The sequence below is a fragment of the Caenorhabditis briggsae genome, assembly GCF_000004555.2.
Source record: "Caenorhabditis briggsae complete genome, chrI, whole genome shotgun sequence".
NCBI lineage: Eukaryota > Metazoa > Nematoda > Chromadorea > Rhabditida > Rhabditidae > Caenorhabditis > Caenorhabditis briggsae.
This window is the reverse complement of record NC_013489.2, coordinates 131671-154524: the sequence shown is the minus strand read 5'-3', so window position 1 is coordinate 154524 and position 22854 is coordinate 131671. Positions and strand designations below refer to the sequence as shown.

At 38.1% G+C, this 22854-nt stretch overlaps 3 protein-coding genes across 3 annotated transcripts in view; 2 read left to right on the top strand and 1 right to left on the bottom strand.

Moving 5' to 3' along the window:
- Cbr-che-3 overlaps nucleotides 1-22854 on the bottom strand; it is a gene marked incomplete at both ends in the record, with an annotated part of 52996 nt that overhangs the window by 17358 nt on the left and 12784 nt on the right. Inside the window, 23 exons of the mRNA XM_002638619.2 lie at nucleotides 399-680; nucleotides 1318-1774; nucleotides 2223-2344; nucleotides 2901-3230; nucleotides 3650-3981; nucleotides 4612-4909; nucleotides 5116-5327; nucleotides 6005-6104; nucleotides 6192-6440; nucleotides 7371-7873; nucleotides 7918-8155; nucleotides 14417-14657; nucleotides 17392-17579; nucleotides 17938-18244; nucleotides 18294-18395; nucleotides 18837-18964; nucleotides 19013-19126; nucleotides 19226-19343; nucleotides 19394-19473; nucleotides 20205-20564; nucleotides 21478-21633; nucleotides 21716-21946; nucleotides 22001-22271. Coding sequence (XP_002638665.2) covers nucleotides 399-680; nucleotides 1318-1774; nucleotides 2223-2344; nucleotides 2901-3230; nucleotides 3650-3981; nucleotides 4612-4909; nucleotides 5116-5327; nucleotides 6005-6104; nucleotides 6192-6440; nucleotides 7371-7873; nucleotides 7918-8155; nucleotides 14417-14657; nucleotides 17392-17579; nucleotides 17938-18244; nucleotides 18294-18395; nucleotides 18837-18964; nucleotides 19013-19126; nucleotides 19226-19343; nucleotides 19394-19473; nucleotides 20205-20564; nucleotides 21478-21633; nucleotides 21716-21946; nucleotides 22001-22271 — 5419 coding nt within the window. The remainder of the gene's footprint in view (nucleotides 1-398; nucleotides 681-1317; nucleotides 1775-2222; nucleotides 2345-2900; nucleotides 3231-3649; nucleotides 3982-4611; nucleotides 4910-5115; nucleotides 5328-6004; nucleotides 6105-6191; nucleotides 6441-7370; nucleotides 7874-7917; nucleotides 8156-14416; nucleotides 14658-17391; nucleotides 17580-17937; nucleotides 18245-18293; nucleotides 18396-18836; nucleotides 18965-19012; nucleotides 19127-19225; nucleotides 19344-19393; nucleotides 19474-20204; nucleotides 20565-21477; nucleotides 21634-21715; nucleotides 21947-22000; nucleotides 22272-22854) is intronic.
- Nucleotides 10975-11787, top strand: CBG11855 (the record flags this gene model as incomplete). The annotated part of the gene is made up of 2 exons (XM_045240686.1): nucleotides 10975-10989; nucleotides 11188-11787. 2 exons carry the CDS (start codon nucleotides 10975-10977, stop codon nucleotides 11785-11787), a joined length of 615 nt encoding a protein of 204 aa, XP_045094685.1.
- CBG11854 lies at nucleotides 11996-13626 on the top strand (the record flags this gene model as incomplete). The annotated part of the gene is made up of 4 exons (XM_002638620.1): nucleotides 11996-12081; nucleotides 12133-12742; nucleotides 12789-13390; nucleotides 13509-13626. The coding sequence occupies 4 exons, from the start codon at nucleotides 11996-11998 to the stop codon at nucleotides 13624-13626; spliced, it is 1416 nt and encodes a 471-aa protein (XP_002638666.1).

Sequence of the window (22854 nt, the reverse complement as noted above, 5' to 3'; positions counted from 1 at the left end):
CGTCAGTGGTTGCGGCGCCAGCTACAAAAGTACTTCAGAATGTTTCGATTTATCTGAAAATTTCAGTGTATAGTAAACAAAAATAGTGCTTTATTTTTGTAGTTAACAACTTTTTGTGCAAATGCGCCCTAACGAGATATGCCACGTGAAAGTGTAGCTATCATCTTCGACGGCGCGCGGAAGAGGATACTTAGGAACGCAGGCGTATCTCGCTAGGGCGCGTTTGCACAAAAAAGTTGTCAATTACAAAAATGAAGCTCTATTTCTGTTTAGTATACTCTGTAATTTTCAGATAAATCGAAATAATGTGGGCTACTTTTTCAGGACTCCAAAGTTAGCTTCTTTTCATCGAAATTTTGAAAACTTGTTTTTTTTCCAAATCACCACAAAAACCATACCTTATCCGGTGCTGGTAAATTGATGCCCTTCAAGAAAAGAATCATATTCGGCCGATCTTTTGGCCTCCACACGCGTCCCGTCGGATTACTAGCCTGCACACAGTTCTGTTGAATCAATTGCAGCAAGTGTGCGGAGCTAGACTGCGCTGAGCAATATAAACTGGCCAACTGAGATTCTGGATCGTTTTGAAAGCAATGTTTGAGAAGTTGTTGTTTTCCACATCCCGTTGTTCCCGTGATTAGGAAGCTTTCCCGGTTCCCGGGGCGGAGCCACGAGCCGATCTGGAATATTTTTTTGAAACTACAGTAACTCAGTATAAATTTCCTCATTTTGAAAGAAACATATATTTTTGAATTTCTCTTGTTTTGAGCTTCAAAAAAAGTATAAACAAGCCTAGGTTCGGTTCACATCGGGTCCCACCACGAAATCTACAGTAATTCCACAAAAATCAAAATCGACCCAGATAGGTGGTGTTTAGGCTTAATTTGAAGCTCTCGATAAGTTGAGCAAGATTGAAATAATTTGAAATTGGAATTTTCAGAAAAAACTAAATTTGAAAAATTGAAGATTTTCAGAAAAATTTTTTTTCTGTTTTTCTGTTTTTTAATCAGTTTTTCATTATATTCATGAAATTTGTGATATTCGTCAGCAATTTTTAATTGTTTTCATTCAGCTCGCTAAGGACTTAAAAATGAGCCCAAACACGACTATATTCCTTTGAAAGTTGGGTCCCACCACGAAAACTACAGTAATCTAACAAAAAATCAAAATTGACCCAGATAGGTCGTGGTGGGGCTCATTTTAACGCTCTCAACGAGCTGAAGCAGAATATGTAATGCGCTAAAGATGAATCTCAGAAATTTTTTCAAAAAATTGATTTTTGAAAATTTTGAAAATTCCAAAAAAAAGAAAACTCACAATATCCGAATATCTCTGAATATCGGCAGTTTGTACAAATGGTCTCAAATCTTCTCTCTCGACTTCTTCCTTCGTCACATTCTGTGTCACGTCATCTGAATACGTCATGACTCCATCGACCCGCTCGTCGTAGCAAATATTCTTGGGGTCAGCTACAGTAATCCCTTGGAAAACTACACTTTTCGCGAATTCATTTCGAGATTCTGGCACGACGTAGGGCATGAATCCGTTGAATAGGAGCACCAAAAAATGCGTTTTGGTTTTGGCTGATTTCAAATGCGTCAGCCCGTTTTTCAATAAAGCGAAACTGGTGATTCCTGGTATTTGCTTCGTTTGAACCCATTTGAAACATCTCCAGAAGTGAGATTCAAGCCACGTGGCTGTTTCAGCGTGCACGTCTTCTGAATTCTTTGCGAGCCAACTCGCAACGATGCCTTGAGGTTTCACGTCTTCTTCGCTAAAAATTGAGAAATTTTTTTAAAAATCTAGGTCACGACCTAGATTTTTTTAGGTCATGACCTAGATTTCATATTTTTCTAGGCCATGACCTAGATTTTTTTAGGTCACTACCTGAATTTTTCTAGGTCATGACCTAGATTTCTTTAGGTCATGACCTAGATTTTTCTAGGTCATGATCTAGATTTTTTGTTAGGTCATGACCTAGATTTTTTAGGTTATGGCCTAGATTTTTTAGGTCATGACCTAGATTTTTTTAGGTCATGACCTAGATTTTTCCAGGCCGTGACCTAGATTTTTCTAGGTCATGATCTAGATTTTTTTGTTAGGTCATGACCTAGATTTTTTAGGTTATGGCCTAGATTTTTTAGGTCATGATTTAGATTTTTTTGAGCCGTGACCTAGATTTTTCTAGGTCATGACCTAGATTTTTTTTTATTTTCACTAACCTTATGTAAATCATTCCCATTCGGGATACTGTAGCTGGTGAGGCAAACTGCAGAGAGTCGGTTTCGAAGAGGAAATTCACGTTGGACCCGAATTGAATTCGCTCTCCAGACGGCATTGTGAGCTGAAAAAGAAGATATTGATTATCTCGGTTCCTGTAATAAATATCAAAAAGTTGTCAACTGATAAAATGTTAGGAATTTTAAAGGAGGCCAGACATCAAAAAAAAAGTTTTCCTGATATTTTGCATAGAGAACCCCCATGAGGGGTTGAACCCATGACAGGCAGCTCAGGGGTACAGCGCCACTACCGGCTGAGCTACGGGGGCGCGAAGGCGGCTGACGACCGATGGTCTACATAAGCGAGGCGGGATTTCGTCCCCCGAACTGTCCCCCGAAATTTTTGCTGTCTCGCCTCCTTTAAGATAAACATTCTATCAGTTTACCACTTTTTGATTTCTCTCACAGTAACCGAGATAATTAGCGTGAAAGCACGCAATAGGCGCCGTTGGCTGCGCCACCACTATGCTTTTGATTTGAGCTTAATTATCTCGGTTACTGTAAAAGATATCAAAAAGTTGTCAATTAATAAAATGTAGGTCATTTCATGATAAACATTTTATCAATTGATTACTTTTTAATATCTCTTACAGTAACCGAGATAATCTAGCCCCAACTCACCAATCGATTATCATCCAACACCGAGTTCAACGCTTCAACCCATTCCGGATCAATATCCCCATCACACACAATCCAATGGTGTACTGTAGTATCTTTTTGCACTTCTCTCGCTGCCATTGTTATAATTCCATCTGTCCATTCTCTTGTGTCCATATCCATATTACCCAACAACTTGTTTCGATTCACAGCTTTTGGATTGAATTGAGTCACTCTCAGGGGCTTTTTCGTTAGGATCAGTGCTCGTTGAAGAACCTTCCAGATTGTGGATTTTCCAGATCCAGCGGCACCGACAACCACCACTCCGATACGTTGACGCATTTGCTCGTAGAGCTGAAAATTATAAAATGTAGCAAAAAGAAAAATACCAGTAGTTGGCCTCGGGGGGGGGGGGGGGGGGGGGGGGGACTCGAACTCGAGTCTCGTGGGCAAAAGTGTGGCGCGCTAGCCACTACACAACCCGGAAGCTTGAAGGGTTAGAGTGAGAAGGCGTATGGATTAGTGGGCTTCCTCGCCTTTTTCTTGGGATTGTCTGACATCAACTTTGAGCTTTAACTTTAACTTTTTTTTTTTGAGACCGCTAACTTTGAGCTCTATTATCTCGGTTCCTATAAAAGATATCAAAGATCTGTCGGCTAAAGAAATGTTTGTCATAATGTTAGAAACATTTTTTTAGTTGACTGTTTTTTGATAACTTTTATAGGAATCTAGATAATTGCGCTCAAAGTTTGATCTCCATATTCCCATCTCACCTGGAAAACCTTCTCCATCTGTTTTTCCCCCAAACTAATTCCTATTTCCTTTGCGGCCACTCCCAATGGCTCTACGAGCTCCTCAAACTTTGTCATCTCCTTCGTCACATTTGCGAAAATGTCGTCTATCAGAGAATTGAATCTTTCCGAATCAGAGAATGTCAGTTTTGAGAGTGTGTTCAGTAGAAGCGCCTGGACCACCAAATCCGTCTCATTCTTGTTCGGCTGAGCTCGTCGAAGAGCTCCACATCCACCTAGGACCACTTTTAGAGCTCGGAGTCCCCAATCGTAGTGTTGTTGTTTGGAGAGCATTTGACGGGATAGTTGGAATACTGTAAGCTTGGAATTTCTTTTTAAATCAAAAACCAAAGTCTAGAGCTCAACGCTCAACGAAACCTACAAAGCATAAAATCATGCAGATACCCTAACTTTGTACCAATTTATCTTGATTACTGTAAGAGATATTTGAAAGTTGTCAACTGATAAAATATAAATGATAATGTGATACACATTTTATCAGACTGAACATTTTCAATATCTCCGAAAGCAACCGAGATAATGGAGCTCAAAGCATGCACCGTTACTGGTGATGCGGTGGGCGATGTTGGCTATGCTTACATTTTGAGCTAAATTTATCTCACTTCCTATAAGAGATATCAAAAAGTTGTTAACTGGTAAAATGTTTATAATAATGTTATAAACATTTTTTCAGTTGACACATCTTTAGTATCTCTCACAGGAACTGAGATAATTAATCTCAAAGCATGCGCCGCTACTGGCGGCGCGGTCGTCGCTGTTGGTTATGCCTGCACTTTGAGCTCAATTTATCTCACTTCCCATAAGAGATATCAAAAAGTTGTCAACTAATAAAAGGTTTCTAATAATATGCTAAACATTTTGTCAGTTTACGACTTTTGAATATTTTTCACAGGAAATGAGATATATGAGCTCAAAATCCTCACCGGACACTATCTTCCTTGCCAACGACGTAGCATCCACAAATCCTTCCGAATACAAAATCGTAGACGAAATCAGCTCGTTATCTGGTTTTCCCATAACCACCGCTCGGAACAACTGTTTCAAGTTATCCGGCATTTTTTGCCGTCCTCCATAACCCTTTCCAGCCGGGTTCAGGGTTACGAAAATTGCCGAATTCGGGTTGACTTGAACATTTTTGCCTCCAAAGGTACATGAGCCAGCTCGCGATTTTATTGCACCTTGAATGGTTTGAATTTGCATTGAAACCGCGGAAAGGACAGTCTGAAAAAGAACCCTGTCAAGTGTAAGCTAATTTTTCTTGGCTCCTACACAAGATATCAAAATGTAGTAAACTGATAAAAACTTCATCATAATATCGCAAACATTTCATTAGTTGACAACTTTTTGATATCTTTGACAGGGACCGAGATAAATAGGCCGAAAAACCAAGTAGTTGCGAAACGTCTGGCTGCGAAATAGACACTCACCGAATCCAATCGATTGAACTCATCGAAACATCCCCACGCTCCGCACTCGACAATTCCAGTGAATATTCGTCCCATCGACGTCACATCGATTCCTTCGTCACAATTGAATACCAACACCTGACGACCCATTAGTGCCGCCAACGCCTTCACGGATTCTGTCTTTCCGGTACCAGCAGGTCCGTATGGATTACCTCCAAGTCCCATGTACATAGCTGGAAACAGCTAATTCTTAAAACTGTAAGATTTTTAGAAAGGAAGCCAATATGATTTGTCTGAATTCGATGTAAAAGCTGGTGGGACACAATGGACATGAATTGGGACAGTTAGTGGGACATAAGCAAAAAGCTTTCAATTGCTTTTGTTTCGTTATTGAAGAGCCTCAGGAGATTGAGCTTGTGAGCTAAGACGTCGGCACGCCGACGCAAGCATTGGCTCTCAACTTTGTCAAAATTTATCTCGGTTACTGTAAAAGATATGAAAAAGTGGCCAACTAACCAAATTTTCATCATTTTATCTTACACATTTTATCAGTTGTCTATTTTTTTTATATCTCTTAAAGAAATCGAGAAAAATGAGCTCGAACTCGATCGACAGTGGTGATGTAGCCAACGGCGCCAGTAGCGGCGCGTGAGCCTAATTATCTCTGTTCTCGTAAGAGGTATCAAACAGTGGTCAACTAACAAAATGTTTATCATGTCATCATTAACATTTTATCAGTTGACAGATTTTTGATACCATTTTTGAGAGTCGAGATAAATGATGTCAAAGTTGGCAGTACCAACAGAGCGCCCACTATGACAGGCTTCGCGGGAAAACGAATTTTTGGTTCGGTAGACAATCCCAAAAACCAAATTTATTTATTTATCTATATGTCCAGATGTCCACATACCTTGTGTCAAAGTCAAATAGCACTTATCCGTCAGCGGTGTATGCACAAGTTTCGCATAGTTTCCTTGATACTCGTAGGTGTATTCGAACTCACTGGACACCTGAAATTTGAAGCTTTGTATTTGCCCAACACTTGCCCATCTTTTGCCAGACAGACAAGGTTAAACACAGACAGGTCCATCCCTCACCTGTCTCAACACGATTCCTCCATTCACCAAATAGAACCTCAATTGCCTTTGCCAAGTCCAACAATTTATTCCTTTCGCCTTATTGTCCATTAACTGATCGACCACATCGATATGATGGATGAGATCGAGAATCAGTGATTTCAATTTGAGATCCGACACTTTATCATCGACTTTCATGTTCGTATGAGATTTCAGTTTCTCTTGAAGTTGCGATTTTAATGAAGACAGGTCGGATGAGGAGTTGAGGATCTGAAAAATATTTAGTTTACTATTTTCGGGGCCAATTATTTCAATTTCTATAAGAGATATCAAAAATGAGTCTACTGATAAAATTTAGGTGATTATATGATAAACATTTTATCAATAACATTTTATCACTTGACAGATGTTTGATATCTATTACAGTGATTGAGATAATTAATCTCAAAACACGAGCCGATACTGGTGCCGCTAACAGCTCCGTTGGCTGCGCAACCACTTTGAGCTCAATTTTCTCGATTTTTTAAAGAAATACCAAACATTTGTCAACTAATAAAATGTTTATCAGTTCATCAAAAAAACTTTATCATTTGATTACTTTTTGATATCTCTTATAAAATCCGAGATAATTGAGCTCAAAGTGGAGGTTCCTCATATTCGATGCTAGCGTGTAGCTCGATTATGTAGCTAGAGAATTAGACAAACTACAGCTCTCTAAATATTATCATCTTGTAGTTCTCAATTTTTAGTTTAAATTTGTCAAAAGGTATTAAGGCTATCAGAAGATACGGTCGTTCGCAATTACCGTTCAAACTGTCTAATACAGTTGCACCATGTTCACCCACTTTAAGCCATGTTATTTCGGTTACTGTAAGAGATATCAAAAAGTTATCAACTAGCAAAATGTTACTGATATAATGATAAAAATTTTGTTAGTTGACATTTTTTTGATATCTTCCACAGGCGCTGAAAACAGGATCAAAGTGAAAAATGGGGGACGATGCTTCTACACCACACCTAAAGGCTCCCCAATTTCGATTCAATTTATCTTGCTTTTTGTAAAAGTTATCAAAAAGTGCTCAACTGATAAAATGTTTATCATAAAATCACAAGACTTTTATCAGTTGACACGTTTTGGATATCTCTTACAGTAACCGATATAATCTGGCTCAAAGTTCAAACTCTACTCGAGATACTCACATTCTCAACACTGGCACTAAACTTGACCTCCTCAGCGAGACACAAAACTTGCGACGGGTATTTTCCCAATGAAATTTGTCCATCTGCTACAGCCTGAGCCGTCAACGTCTTCAACGTTCTCCTCATTTCGTCCGACAACTCTTGGAGCCATGTTTCCACCTGTGGAACGATTCGAACACTTTTCGACAGAGGTACAGTCTCTCCTTCAGCTGACACCATTGATGTTATCGTCTCTCCGGTTGATGAGAAAACGACTCGATTGATCCCCTGGAACAGCTTCTTCATATGAGTTTGAATCACTTGCGGATTGGTTGATTGGCCAAGGATCTCTAGAAGATCATCGTCTCCAATGAAGTAGAATCGCGGGAAAGCGGTTCGTTTTTGCTCCAAGAACTGATTCAAGGCCTTCTGACATCGATTCAATTGATCCACGATTTGTTCCAACGACTTTTTCAGCGACTGTCTGCTGCACAGCGATACTAATCTAGCATCTTTGGATACGTCTGAAAAAATTGAAGCTTTTTTGCAGTTCGGCTCTAATTCTTACCATTCAAAATTGCTCGATACTCAGAGTCCACTCTCGAGAATCGCGAAGCTTCGGATGGCAACGCTCCTCTCCCGAAAATTGGCTCTAGATAAATCCATTTCCTTTGAATCTCGTTCATTTGTGCCAGGAACACATCCAAATCGGCAAGACGCGTCTCCCATACTGCTGTCTTATCCGAGAATTGAGAATAGTAGGGTGAGGATTTGAGCGATTGAAGCAGAGCTTGACTGTCTTTGAGCTGAAACATGAACATATGGATACACTGACAGATAATTTGTTTGGTATAGTATAATTGCTTTAACAGCTCAATTATCTAGGCTCTTATAAGAGACAACTGAAATTAGAAAACTGATAAAATGTTTGTCATAAAATGTTCCACATTTTTTTAGTTAAACATTTTTTGCTATCTCTTACAGTAACCGAGATAATTGAGCTCAAAACGTGCGCTGCTACTGGCGACGGGGTAGGCGCCTATAGCTGCGCCACCACTATGCTTTCACTTTGTGACCAGTTATCTCGTCTCCAGTGAAAGATATCAAAAATGTGTCAACTGCTAAAATGTTTATCATAATAGCAATAATATTTTACCAGTTCACCATTTTTTGACATCTTTTACAGAAACTGAGATAAATTGGCTGAACGTTTTCCTCTCTCTCTCTCTCTCTCTCTCTCTCTCTCTCTCTCTCTCTCTCTCTCTCTCTCTCTCTCTCTCTCTCTCTCTCTCTCTCTCTCTCTCTTTTTCCCAAATTTTCACAGCAAACAACATGATATTTGTACAATGGCTAGTCCGAGTAGTTTGCTGCCCACACCATAACGCATGACGAATCCCAACTTTTCATTTCCTCTCCTGGCTAGCTTCTTGCAAATTCAAGATTTACAGTCAATTCGAACTGCAAAATGTGGAACTTAATAATAGCTACAAAACCATATAAAATTCCAAATGTTTAAATTTTATTAATTTGGGTTAGAGAGAACTACAGTTAACTATAACCTCTCTATCCATCAACTTCAAAGAATCTATCATTTAAGCTGATATTTTTTTTGAAACTTTTAGTTTTCAGAACCAAAATATGTCTTTGAACACCACCACCATCTACCCGAGCGCTGATAAACAACTGTCCTATGATAGCTTGAAATCTGTACTTCAACAGCTGGAGCCAAATTTCAGGTGAGTCTTTTCAGATGAAGTCCACCCCCTCCACCCCTCCCCCGCCCTCCAAAAAATTGCTTCTCAGATTCCAACTGGCCCTACGTCTTCCAACTATTCGTCTCGCTGAAAAAGCTGTCCCACTTCACATCTCCAAACTTTTATTTTTGGAATCCGGCTTCCAATTGAATGACACCAAATACCGTCTTGGCGTTATTCGTCAAGCTCGTGAAGGTCTCACTCCATCTTCAATCAAACTCAAGAACCAAAAAGGTGGAGTTGAATTTGATATCGATAGATTCGGTTTAAAGGATCACGCTTAGCGATTGGAAATCACTTCTGGCGATATTTTAGTCCGAGAGGATAAGGAGAGACGTCGGCAAACTTTGGAGGGTGCGGAGAGATGGGTGAAAAGATTACAATCCGATTTGGATGAACTGAAGAAGAAGAAGGAAGAGGTGGAGATCACCGAATCCGTTGTGGTCAATAGAGCCGGTCACCGGAAGAACCGCGAAGAGCAGTTAAACGATCTAGATACACAGCTTCGAAACATCAGAATCTACCTAGAACATAGTCAATTACAAGTGAAATTTTATCAGTGCAAAAGGGATAATCTTTCATCACCATTCGAAATGTTCATCTCAGGTAAACGATTCGGAATTAGATCTGGCTTCTTTCGGAATTAGATCGAATAACTCGAAATTCGGAATTAGATCTGAGTTCATTCGGAATTAGATATGGACTAGATCTAATACCGAAGTTGCCACGAGAAATGCGCCATCAATGACTCAGCTGCCGCGGATGAATTGTTTTGTTTTTTTGTTGTCCTAAATTTTTTTCGTCAGGAAAATGGGTATTTCTCTCAACTTTTGCCTTTTTTTTCGCTCAATTATTTAAACTATATTTTCTGGAACATATTTTAATGTGTTGTGCACGTTTTTGCAAAATTTTAGGTGAATTTTTTTAGGAACAGCTGAATATTCAAAGTTCAATTTATATATACGACTTCTATAGAAGACAGTAATCTATGAATCGACAAAAATACGACGATTTTGAAGATTTTAAATTCGGAGAAAACTCTGCAGGTAAGATAATTTTTGCCTTTTTCAGCTTGAAGGATTACGTAAAAACGATGCAAGGGATCACCGAAAAAAACAAGAAAAAAGAGATGATAAATTGCTCTGATAGTGAGCTCAATTTACACAAGTCGAGAAGGCCTTACTTTCGGAAGCCGTGTCTTGTCATGAGCAGGTTAGTTTTCGAAAGTCTGGTGGACAAAGAAACATGCGTGAAATTGCAGGCTCTCAACCGAATGTGTCATGACCCGATTAAAACGATTCAAAAATTTGGGATTTGTTGTATAAAACAACTGCTCTAATGAATTTATTTGGATTTGCAAAGATTTGAGTACGGAAATTATATTGAAATGGATCAAGTAAGTTTATTATATCACAAAGCCAAAATATTATATCACTAAGCCAAAGCGATTATATCACAAAGCCAAAGCGACATCACAAAGCCAAAATCTTCTTTTTTCAGTTAAATCAACATTCATTTCATAAAGAATATCCATCTTATCTACAACCGGAAACTATGACAAGAGAATTTTCAAAATCGAAAATATGGACGAGCGGAAGAATTCGAATTGAGATTTTTTTTCATAAATTTTGTCACTTTTTCTTATCTCATAGTTCCCATTATTCTCGCTGATCTCATCGTTTTCTTTTTTGCTGATCCCATTCATTCATTTGTATCACACCCCTCATTTTCGTTCCGATTTCCTATAACTACATTTTAATCTATGTTTTTCTTTTTCTCATACTTGTTCTGTTTTCTTTTTTAATAAATTTTATTATAAATAAAGTGAATGGCGTTGAAAAGAAAACAAAAATTGAAAAGCGCGCGCTACGATGCTCCGAAATCCCGCCGTCCTGTTCGGAATTAGATATAATTCGTTCGTAGTTCATTCGGTGTTCGTTCGGAATTAGATCAGCTAAATTCTGTATTAGATCATGCCACTTCTATTTACGAACGAATACAGATCTAATTCCGAATGAAGTCAGATCTAATTCAGAATCGTTTACCTGAGATTAAGGTAATACGGTACCAATTAGTGATTTTAGAGTTTGTTTTTAGCTCACGAAGACGTCTCCGAATGGTACTGTCTACATCGAACGTGTCACCTACAACAAAAGTCTGAACGAGGCATAAAAATATCTAATCAACAAGTTCCTTGGGAACCGCCAATTAGTCTCTATAGTTCAAACGCTCGGATTCTGGCCGAATCAATTGAGATTGCCAGTTATTCACCTTCCAGAAGGCATCAAGTTGGATGTTCAAGCGTTTGGAACTTTTGGAAATCTTTCAAACGTTTTGGAACGAGCCGAAAATCTTCTGGAGCATCCCAACCGCCCTTTGGCTCGTCTGGAGACGGTCTCTATGAAATTGGAGGAGTTTCAGCATTCGATAGTTCAAAACGCCCACGTTTTAGTGTTATCCCACCTTTCGGCCATAGATGTTTAACCCGCCGATGTGAACCTCTCAAGGACACATTGCTCATTCTTCAGCGACCACTGTATGACTCTCATTCGCACATCTTCTTTGTGCTGACGTCTCTACATGAGACAATTATTGATTTTCCGTTGCTAGTCACCCTCTTCGATTTTCACCGATGCCCTGACTCTCGCGTTATGGTAAATGGTCCATTGTTTTGTCTGCCTTAACTAACATTTGTGTCTCATTCTCTTTTTCTAACCCAACATACTCATTTTTAATAATTGTTTTGTTAAAAAGCCGAAACTCACTAGAGTACCTCGAATCTGAGGTAAAGGGTCTTTATGTATCATAACCTTCCTGCAACTCGAACAATTTCTAGTAATAAAATGTAGATTATGAAAGCCTCTACAAATGAATTAAACCTATTTACAGACAATGTCATCAGCTATACCGGACGCTAACAAGAAACTATCCTATGATTGTTTGAAATGTGTACTTCAAAAGTTAGAGGTGAATTTTAGGTGAGTAACTTTTACGAAAAAGAATTAAGTGATTTCGTTGAGAACTTTCAGATTTCGACTTGCCGAACGTCTTCCGAAAATAAGTCTTGCCGAGAAAGCTGTTCCACTTTATATCTCTAAACTCTCAATTTCTGAAGGGAGCGTCAAAATAAACGACACCAAATACCGTCTTGGTATTATTTGCAAACCCCGTGAGGGTCCCACTCCCGAAATAATCAAAGAGGAACAGCGAAGAGGTGGATGTAAATGCGATTTCGATAGGTTTGGATTCGAGAAGCGCTCCCTTCCAGAACTAACTCCTGGGGATATTCTTATTCGAGATTACGATCCTGCCGCAGACTTAGACATGAATCTTGAATTGGCAGAGGCAAATGTGGTGAGAGATCAGAAAGTGCTAGCTGATATGGAAAGAGAGAGAAGGGATCTTCAATATGGTCCAGAAGAGGTTGAAAATCTCCCACAGTATCCACTGGAATTAGAACCAGAAGAGCTTGACAGAAGAAGAAGAAGATTCCAGGGGGTTAGTCGAGAAGTGCGACTCCAAGCAATCAATGAAGAAATTCGACATATGAAAATGGCATTGGAGAAGGACGAATTATATGTGCTACGTTTTCAATGTAAACGAGATGACCGTCCATTACCATATGACATGTTCATTCAGGTAATTGTATTAACTTCATGCGTTTTCTAAAGTACCCTATTTCCAGTTCACGAGGAAGTCTTCAGATGGTACTGTCTACATCGAACGTTTTAAACACGATAGAACTTTGAGGGAGGCACAGAAGTATCTGATCAACAAATTCCTTGGAAATCGTCAATTGGTTACGAAAATCAGATCGCTCGGCTTCTGGGCGCGTGAAAGTAACGGTCTAGTTATTGGTCTTCCAGAAGGCATCAAGTTTGATGTTCAAGGGTTTGGAACTTCCGGAAACCTGTCAGAAGTTTTACAACGAGTCGAAACAATTCTGGGGCATCCAAACCGCCCGTTCACTCGTCTCGAGACGGATGGCTTGAAATTGGGAGACGGTAGAAATCCGAAAGTTCGAGATGCTGGAGTTTTGGTGTTGGTCAACAACTGGGAAGTCGATGTTATGGCATTGTGTCGTGAAGTACCGAATAAGAAATTTGTGATCTCCATTGGCTACGTGATACAGCCAGGAGAATATGCAATGATTGTAGAGAACTTGATCAACGCAAAGGGGACACTCGGGACATGTTATGAATTCAACCAAGTGAGATGGTATGATACAGAGGGAGATCCGATGAGAGCTATTGCTGCTCGCTTCGAGAATGCTGCTGTAGAGGAGAGGTAAGGCTAAACGTTCTCTTTAAGTGATTTTTTTTGCAACCCTGCTGGTAACTTGAAAATGAAAACAGTTAGAAATTGCTCACGTCGTCTGGTTTTTGAGATTTCTCTTGTTTTCCAGCCTCATCATCATTCCACTCCCCCATCAACTGCAACTTAAAGTTACCTGCGAACAAGATCAGAATTCAAGAATTCCTCCGTACACAATCAAAATGGAAGTGGTTCAAAGTCATTTTTAATTTTTGTTTTATTTCAAAACTAATTAATGCTAATTAGCTCTGATTAGCTTCTATAGTATTATCATCTTCTACTTTCATGGCGAGTATTGTGATAAAGAAATAAATGATACAATTCCTATTTCCTTCTTTTTTTCTAATGTTGTACTTGTCACTTCTCTAGTCAGTTGATTCCAAAAATCGCTTTCTTGCAATCCGCATTGTTTTCGATTAGAAAAGGTTCTCGTGTGTCTTTAAAGTTATTATTTCCCCTCTAGCTGCTTAAAACACGAACTTTCTTGTTATTAACTCGGAAAGTCCAACTCAAAGGATTCAACTTTAATCCAAAATGAAAAAAAAATTTAAAACCGCAAATTCGAAGAAAAGAATTTTTGGCTAGAACAACTTGTTTGTAGATTTTGTCATCATATTAGTAGTTTCCCTAGAGCACATTTGACCTCTCAAGGACACATTCTTCTGCTCGTCTTGACCACTGATTGATTCTCGCTCTCACATCTTCTTTTGTGCCTACAGACAATACCTATTGATTTTCCCTTACTAATGCCTCTTTTCGATTTTTCTGGTGCTCTGACTGTGTGGTCAATGGACCATTCTTCTGTTCACTCTATCCATCATTTGTGTCTCATTCTCTCACACATTTGAATCTCAACAACTCAGCTGTGTCTCTAGCGTCAAACTGTTTGAACAGCGTCTTAATTTTTGGAAATTCACAGAAACCGAACAATGTCATCACTCATTCCGGATGCTAACAAGAAACTATCCTATGGCTGTTCGAACCCCAAACTAAACTAACCGAATTAATCGACTCCTTCCATTCTTTGATGATTTTCAAGTTCTGCCCATTCGAATGTTTATAATCAGCCAATGTGAATTCGGTTTGAGCAGCCCATAGTGTCAATTCTTGAATCGCATCTCGTATGGCAACTTCTCCTTGAGCACGAGAGTTCAACTGTTTCAACTGGTCCGCATTTTCAATGATAGCTTTGGAAACGGAGAGGAGATCCGCGAATTTTAGCTTTTCGATGGTGGTTCCTCTGGAAACACAATTTTTGAGCGCTTGTATCTCTAAAACTAAAGAAGCTAGCTAAATTTTGTAAACTAATAAAATATAGCTCATGAAATTCTACAAATTTTATTAGTAAAAAACTTTATGCTAAGTCGGTTAGCTTTTGCGGCATACGCGCTCGAAGCGCAGAGAAACAAGAGCGTGCGGCTTCCACCTTCAGACTGGTGTGCCTTTACTTTAAGGACATGTATCTCAAAAACTAAGAAAGCTGGCTAAAATTTGTCAACAGGCAAAATATAGTTCATAAAGTTTTATGCATTTTACTAGTTGACAGTTTTTTGCTAGCTACCGTAAAACCTCTAATAGAACGACACCCGGATCGTCCACTTTGAGCCCATTTATCTCATTTTCTGTGAAAGATATCAAAAAGTGGCTAATTAGTAAAATGTTGCTGATATCCTGATAAACATTTTACTTGTTAACCACTTTTTGACATCTTTCAAAACAAGTGAGATATATAGGCTCAAAGTGGACGATCCGGGTGTCGTTTTATTAGAGGTTTTACGGTATTTTAGTTTTTGAGTTACATGCGTTTGAAGCTCAGAGAAACAAATGCGCGCGCCACAAATAAGTTCAAACTTTGAGGACTTCTATAAAAAAATTAGCTAGCTAAATTTTGTAAATTACAAAAATATAGCTCATAATATTATACACATTTCGTTAGTTAACAATTTTATTCTAGCTATTCTAGCTTTTGAGTTACAGGTGGTTGCATCAGGAGGGCCCAACAAGCCAGGAGGAGACGCAGAGAAAATAGGCAGCCTCGTTTCTCTGTACCCTCCTGTTAGGTTACTGCTATCTGTGCAACCAAATAACATTAAGACCCCCCCCCCCCAAACCCAGAACCCCAAAAATCAATACCTTGGTAATCCCAAAAACCGAAACATCTCGTGCCAATGATCCGCACTCAGCACATCACCTCTGCAGAACTTCAGCGCACTGCTCACTTCTTTAAAATGCTCGACATCCTTCATCAACCGAACACTCATATGCGTCTGCGAGCCTCCCTTCAATTTTTCCATCCATTTTCCCAAAAATTCATCAAAAAGATAGGTTTTCGATCGAAAAACGATCCATTCCTCCTGGGAAAGTGTGTCTAGGTCATTGTTGAACATTTCATAAATCGCCAATTGACTTCAAATTGTTTGATGTCATCGTCGATTTCGTCGATTAGATCCAGTTTTGGAGGTTCCAGTCCAAATTGACCGCATTCTTTTCTGGAAGGTTCTAGGGGTTAAGCTGCTCATTTTCAAATTTAGGCGCTAATTTTGAGCTCAATTGTCGTATACTCTAACAGAATTTTACGAAAGGGTCAACATCGATCTCAGTTATCTCAGTTCCTGTAAAAGATATCAAAAACCTGTCAACTAAGAAAATGTTTGTGATGATATGGGAAAGATTTCATTAGTTGAAAAATTTGTGATATCTCTTACCGTAAAACCTCTAATAGAACGACACCCGGATCGTCCACTTTGAGCCTATATATCTCATTTTCTGTGAAAGATATCAAAAAGTGGCTAACTAGTAAAATGTTGCTGATATCCTGATAAACATTTTACTAGTTAACCACTTTTTGATATCTTTTAAAAGAAGTGAGATATATAGGCTCAAAGTGGACGATTCGGGTGTCGTTCTATTAGAGGTTTTACGGTATATTAACTGAGTTTATTAGGCTTGAAGTGTAGCTATCGAGGTTCATTTAGGTAGCGGCCTCGATCCTTACGTTTCACCCATGTGCTAATTTTGAGCGGCTGCAAACGTACTTAGTACTTGTTCTATTGTTTTGAAAAGTTTGGATTATATTTAACAGGAAAAGAGCTCCATTTTTGTACCTGACAACATTTTTGTGCAAATGCGCCCTAACGAGATATGTATCATAGCGAAGCAAAGCATGTACGAAAGACCGCTACTTTTTACTTGTCATTTGAGCTGCATTATCTCAATTTCTATAAGAGATATCAAAAAGTTATCAACTAATAAAATGTTCACCACATTATTAGCAACATTTTTTTAGTTAACCAACTTTTGATATCTCTTATGGGAACTGGGATAATTTAGCTCAAAAAATGCGCCGCAACTGGCGACGCGGTCGGCCCCGTTGACTGAGCCACAACTGTGCTTGCTGACTTTGAGCTTGACTATCTCAATTTCTATAACAGACATCAAAAAGTGGTCAATTAATAAAATGTTTATCACATTATCAGCAACATTTTATCAGTTGACAGATTTTCGATATCTCTTAAAGCAACCAAGATAATTTTGCTCAAAAAAGCCGCCACTGGCGACGCGGTCGGCGCCTTTGACTGCGCCACAACTGGGCTTACCTACTTTAAGCTTAATTATCTCAATGTCTATTAGAGATATCAAAAAGTGATCAACTAATAAAATGTTTATCACGATATCAGAAACATTTTTTAGTTGAAAAATTTTTAATATCGCTTATAGGAACCGAGATAATTAGGCTCAAAATACGTGCCGTTATGGTCTGCGACGCGGCCGTCGCCGTTGACTGAGCCACAACTGTGCTTGCCGACTTTAAGATCATTTATCTCAATTTCTTTAAGAGATATCAAAAAATGATCAACTAATAAAATGTTTATCAAGTTATCAGAAACATTTTTTAGTTGAAAAATTTTTAACATCGCTTATAGGAGATAATGTGCCTCAAGAACATTCACAGTAAAACAACCAAAACATCTCACTCAATTTTCTCTCTTCCATCACTCAGCTCTTGCCACTGAACTCGTTTTTCTTTAATAAACTGAATCGCTTTTAGCATTTCCTCTCGATCGCCTTGTAATGCATCACTTCTTGGCTTGAATTGGTCCCATCTCGCTTTCAGCTTCTCCGCCTCATCCTTCATTCCCTTGATTGATGTTTCAACGTTGGTCTGGAAGGAAATTGCGGTTTTGGGTCAAATTTTTGATTGTTGCTAGAAGAGATATCAAAAAGTTAAAAACTAGTAAAATGTATAAAATTTCATGAGCTACATTTTGTTAGTTTTCAAATTTTGTCTAGAAATTTTAGTTTTTGAGATATGCAAGCTTGAAGTTACCTACACCCAATTTTGACCCAAACTTGACCTAATTAATTTATCTCTGTTCCCTTAAAAGCTATGAAAAATTTGTCAACTGATAAAATGTTTATCATAATATCTCCAACATTTTATTAGTTGACACGTTTATGATATCTCTTACAAGAACCCAGATAAATTGGGTCAAACTTTTCTTCTTTTAGGGGTCAACTACCTTCAACGCCTCGACTTGTTCCTTAATAACTCCTTGATGCGCATCTAACATCAGCTCAAATCGATCCCATGTTTGTTCCAAGTTATCAATCTGCTCCATTCCTTGACCAGCAACTGATCTCAACAGTGTCAATTGCTCCTCCATGACTTTCCATTCCATTTTCAGCTGACGATTCGTTTCAGCAAAGATGACGTGTTTCGCATTGGCCTCGGCGACTTCATCCAAGGATCCGGGTACTGTATTCAGGACTTCGATAGCTTGAGAGAGAAATGTGCTTATAGAGGTGGACGTCGTGGAGATGGAGTGTCTGAAATTTGGGTTTTCTGTGTGTTTGCGTGTCCAGATGTCCTACTTACCTTAAAGTCCATGTCAGCGCATCGTACAATCTCTGAATCGCATCCTCGATTGCAGTTTTAACACCAGCAGTACTCACCAATATGCACTCGAATTTGAGTTCACTGAAAGAAATATACAGTAATCTCTGCAGCTAACAAAACCGAACTGCAAGCCTCGCAAACGCTCTCACAGCGTTTGTTTTACTATCTTTGTGAATGCGCTTTAATGAGAACGCAGCCAAATCGATGGCTGAGGATCAAACGTTTCGTTTCGTTGTCTGCGTCTCTTCACCGAAATTTCGTCTCTTCACAGAAATGTTCTGAGTCTCTTCACCGAAACAAGATCTCTCGTTTTAGGGGAGAATTTTTTCATTTTTGAAAATTAGAAAAAGCTTCGCCCCGCCCCTTATCAATAGAACGAGTTTGCAAAGATAGAAAAACAAACCCTGTGCGCTCTGTGATGAACAAAATGCTTTGCTAGAACAAATGTACGGTAATCTAATTGAACCAAAGTCTTAATGACTTGCAGTTCGAATTTTCTAAAGTACAGTAATCCAATCTTACTGTGGCAAACGTTCGGCCTCTCTTGCTTTGGCTTTCAAAATCTTAAACTGCGATTCCCAATCCGCTGCGGTTTTCAAATTTTCCTCAATAAGCTCCTCGAGGTCCACTTGGGAGATGACTAGCCAATCCTGAAAATTTTTTCAATTGCGGACATCCGGACAAACCGATAAGCATACCACGAAAATGGCATCACAAGTCTCCACTTTTTGCATCAATTGCTCAGCTTTCTCGTAGACTGATGGCAACAAATGCATACTTCGTTCGATCATTTGGGCGTAGAATTTGGTTGACTAAAACACAATTTTTTCTAAATTCAGAAATTCAGAAATTCTAAATTTTGAAATTCTAGAAATTCAGAAAAACAGAAATTATCAATGGAGCGCACTTACTGTCTCATCCTCCTGAACTCCTCGAAATTTGTCTGGAATTCTTAAAAATCGACAGAGCTCTTTGTAATATTTGGAACGGATTTCTTCGATTGCCGGACGCAGTTGGATTTTTTGATCGCTGAAAAACCGAAAATCGAGGAATCAAAGAGCCCGTAAATCGACACTTACACAAAAACTAGACTGACGGAAATTGTGGATAATTGAGATTGGATACTTTCGATTCCCCATTCGTATTGGATTAGAAGAGCCTGAAGATTTGAACAATTTGAAATTTTTAAAGAACTTTTGAAATTCTGAAAACCCTAAGAAAAATAGGAATTTCCGAATTGCTGGATTTTTGAATTTTCAGAATTCTAGAAATTTAGAATCTTAGAATTTTAGAATTTCTGTACATTTAGACTTTTCTGGAATTTTTAAAAAAATATCAGAATATTTGATTTCTAAGATTTTGAGATTCTGGAAACTTTTGAATTCCCGAATTTTTAATTTTCTGAATTGCTGGAACTTTGAATTTTCAAAATTTTGAATTTGTAGAATTCTAGAACTTTAGAATTTCTGAATTTCTGAACTTCTAATATTCTGATTCTCTGAACTTCTAAAATTCTGAATTTCCGAATTTCCGAATTTCTGATTTCCTGATTTCCTGAATTTCTGAGTTTCTGAATTTCTGAATTTCTGAATTTCTGAATTTCTGAATTTCTGAATTTCTGAATTTCTGAATTTCTGAATTTCTGAATTTCTGAATTTCTGAATTTCTGAATTTCTGAATTTCTGAATTTCTGAATTTCTGAATTTCTGAATTTCTGAATTTCTGAATTTCTGAATTTCTGAATTTCTGAATTTCTGAATTTCTGAATTTCTGAATTTCTGAATTTCTGAATTTCTGAAGTTCCGAATTTTTCAAAAACCTCGGACCAAAATTGTCTTCAAGGACCATATTTATTTTTGAGGCCCAAATTCTACAGTAGAGCCAAATCACCTTATACAATTGAAAATCCCAATGAATCAACCACGGCTTCATATTATTCCTCGCCGCTCCATGTACAACTTCTTCCTCCTTCATTTTCGATCGAATCTTCAGAATAATCTCTTTCCACTCATTATTCTGTTTCACAATATTCAAATCCATCAATTTCTCAACCATTTCTATCAATTCCATATGAACATTTCGCAACCGACGGTTTCGATTCGACAATTTTTGTTCGGCGGTTTGCAGTTGGACAATGAACTCTTCCAGTTGTTTTGGATCGTTCCATGTTACTTTCGAAGCCGAGTTGGAGGCATCCTTCCTTGGAATAACCAGTTTTTCAAATGCAATTGCTTCTTCCAGCATGAGAGACTGAAAATCAAATTGAAATAGCTTTTCTAGTTTTTGAGATATAAAATTTTCAAGTGGGTTGTCTTTCAACATGAATATCTCAAAAACTAGGATAGCTAGGTAAATTTTGTAAACTACAAAAATAAAGCCCATAAAATTTTAAACATTTTACTAGTTAGCGACTTTTTGATAGCTGTCTTAGTTTTTAAGATATGCGTCTACAAAGTAAAAGAAAGTTGGAACCAAAGAGAATCCAGAGCGCGCGCTTTCTAACTCGAATATCTCTGAAGCTAATATAACTAGTTAAAATGTGTTAAGTCTTAAAATATAGCTCTTAAAATTTCAAAAAATTTTGTAGTTGACAAATTTTTGCTAGCTATTGTAGTTTTTGAGATATAAACTTCCGAAACTAGGATGCACGTTTGTCCTGAGTCAGAGATGCTTAAACTTTGAAAGCGTATAACTCAAAAACTAAAAACTTGACCCAATTTTTCTAGATCATGGCTCAATTTTTTTAGGTCATGACCTAGATTTTACAGGTCATAGCCTAGATTTTTTTAGGTCATAGCCTAGATTTTTTTAGGTCATGACCTAATTTTTCTAGGTCACGACCTAGATTTCCCAGGTCATGACCTAAATTTCCCAGGTCATGACCTAGATTTTTTTAGGTCATGATCCAATTTTTCCATATTTTTGAAAAAAACAGCCGAAAATCCAAAAATTTCCAAAAGGTAAACTTTTCTTAAACGGACTCGCGGGACAAAAATGTGCCCTAACTTCGAAGCCTAATACTTCATGAACTAAAATAGTTAGCTGAATTTTTTTAGCAAATGCAATATAGTCTATAAAAATTTTATACATTTTAATAGCTGATAACTTTTTGTTAACTATTTTAGTTTTAGAGAAATGCGCTTCTAAAGCTAATCATGCTTACCTGTTGCGACGGAATCATCTGTTGATCGATGGTATTATAAAAATGAGCAATCTGTTTGAGGATAACACCAAATCGATAGTACTTCTCTCCATTGTTAGCGCATGACAGGATCTTCGATGGAATGTTGAATCCCAAACTGCTCAGTTGGCGGACTTCCTGGAAAAAAGAGATTACATGGCCTAGAAAAAAAGTTAGGCCATGCCTTCAACAATCTCAAAAGACGATCTGAATAGTTCACATTCAACTCTCGATTCGACGCTTCCAAATACATAATCTTTCCAGTCGTTTCTAGATTTATCGTCTCATTTTTATTATCAATCAACCCGACGGTTTCTCGACACCAATCATCGAAACACTCCTTCTCGGCATACTGTAGTTTTTCAATAAATTCATCCAGCTTTTGTGCGAATTGATTGTAGTTCGAGATATCGTTCAACATCATTTTCGACAGCGATCTGATACTTTCCATCTAAAGAAATTTAAAAAAAAAAGCTGTGTGTCTGTTTGTCCATATGTCCTTTACCTGACTTGTCTGCTGCCGAATCCAGACGATTCTCGCGGCGACTTCTGTGAGAAATTGAAAATTTTTAGCGTCGACTTGAAGAGATTTCTCGCTGAATTCCTGATTTTTCTGTGATAGCATTGATATCAAACGATTCAGGAACATTTCCCGCTCGTGTTGAAGTTTCTCCTTGATGTTGGCTCGGCACAGGAAGCTTTTCAGCTTTTCCAGGCTTAGAACGATCTGGAAACGATTATCTTGAAAACTAGAATAGCTAGCTGAAATTTGTAAACTATAAAAAAGTAGCTGATAAAATTTTGAAAGTTTTTGTAGTTGACAACATTTCGATAGCTTTTCTAGTTTTTGAGATATGCGCCTTTAAACGGAAAGAGAGACGCAGAAAACTGATGTGAGAGCGCGCGCAGTGAAGTAGGTCAAAATTTAAAAGCCTATAACTCAAGAGTTAAAATAGCTAGAAAAAAGTTGTAAACTAGAAAAATGTATATAATTTTATGGGCTACACTTTTGTAGTTTTTAAAATTTGACTAGCTATTCTAGTGTTTGAGATACGCGCTTTTGAAGTCGAAGAAAGACGCAGAGGTGCGATAGGGCGCGCAACAAAGTAGGTCAAACTTTAAACGCCTATAACTCGAGAAATGAAATAACTAGCAAAAAGTTAAAAATTAGTAAAATGTGTAAAATTTTGTGGGCTATATTTTGTTAGTTGACAACTTTTTAATAGCGTTTTTAGTTGTTGAGATATGCGTTTTGGCGCAGAGAGGCGGCAGAGCTTCAAAGTAGATAACAACGCGCTTCAAAGTAGATAACAATTTAAAAGTGTCTACATCTAAAACTAAAAACGCTAACTAAATTTT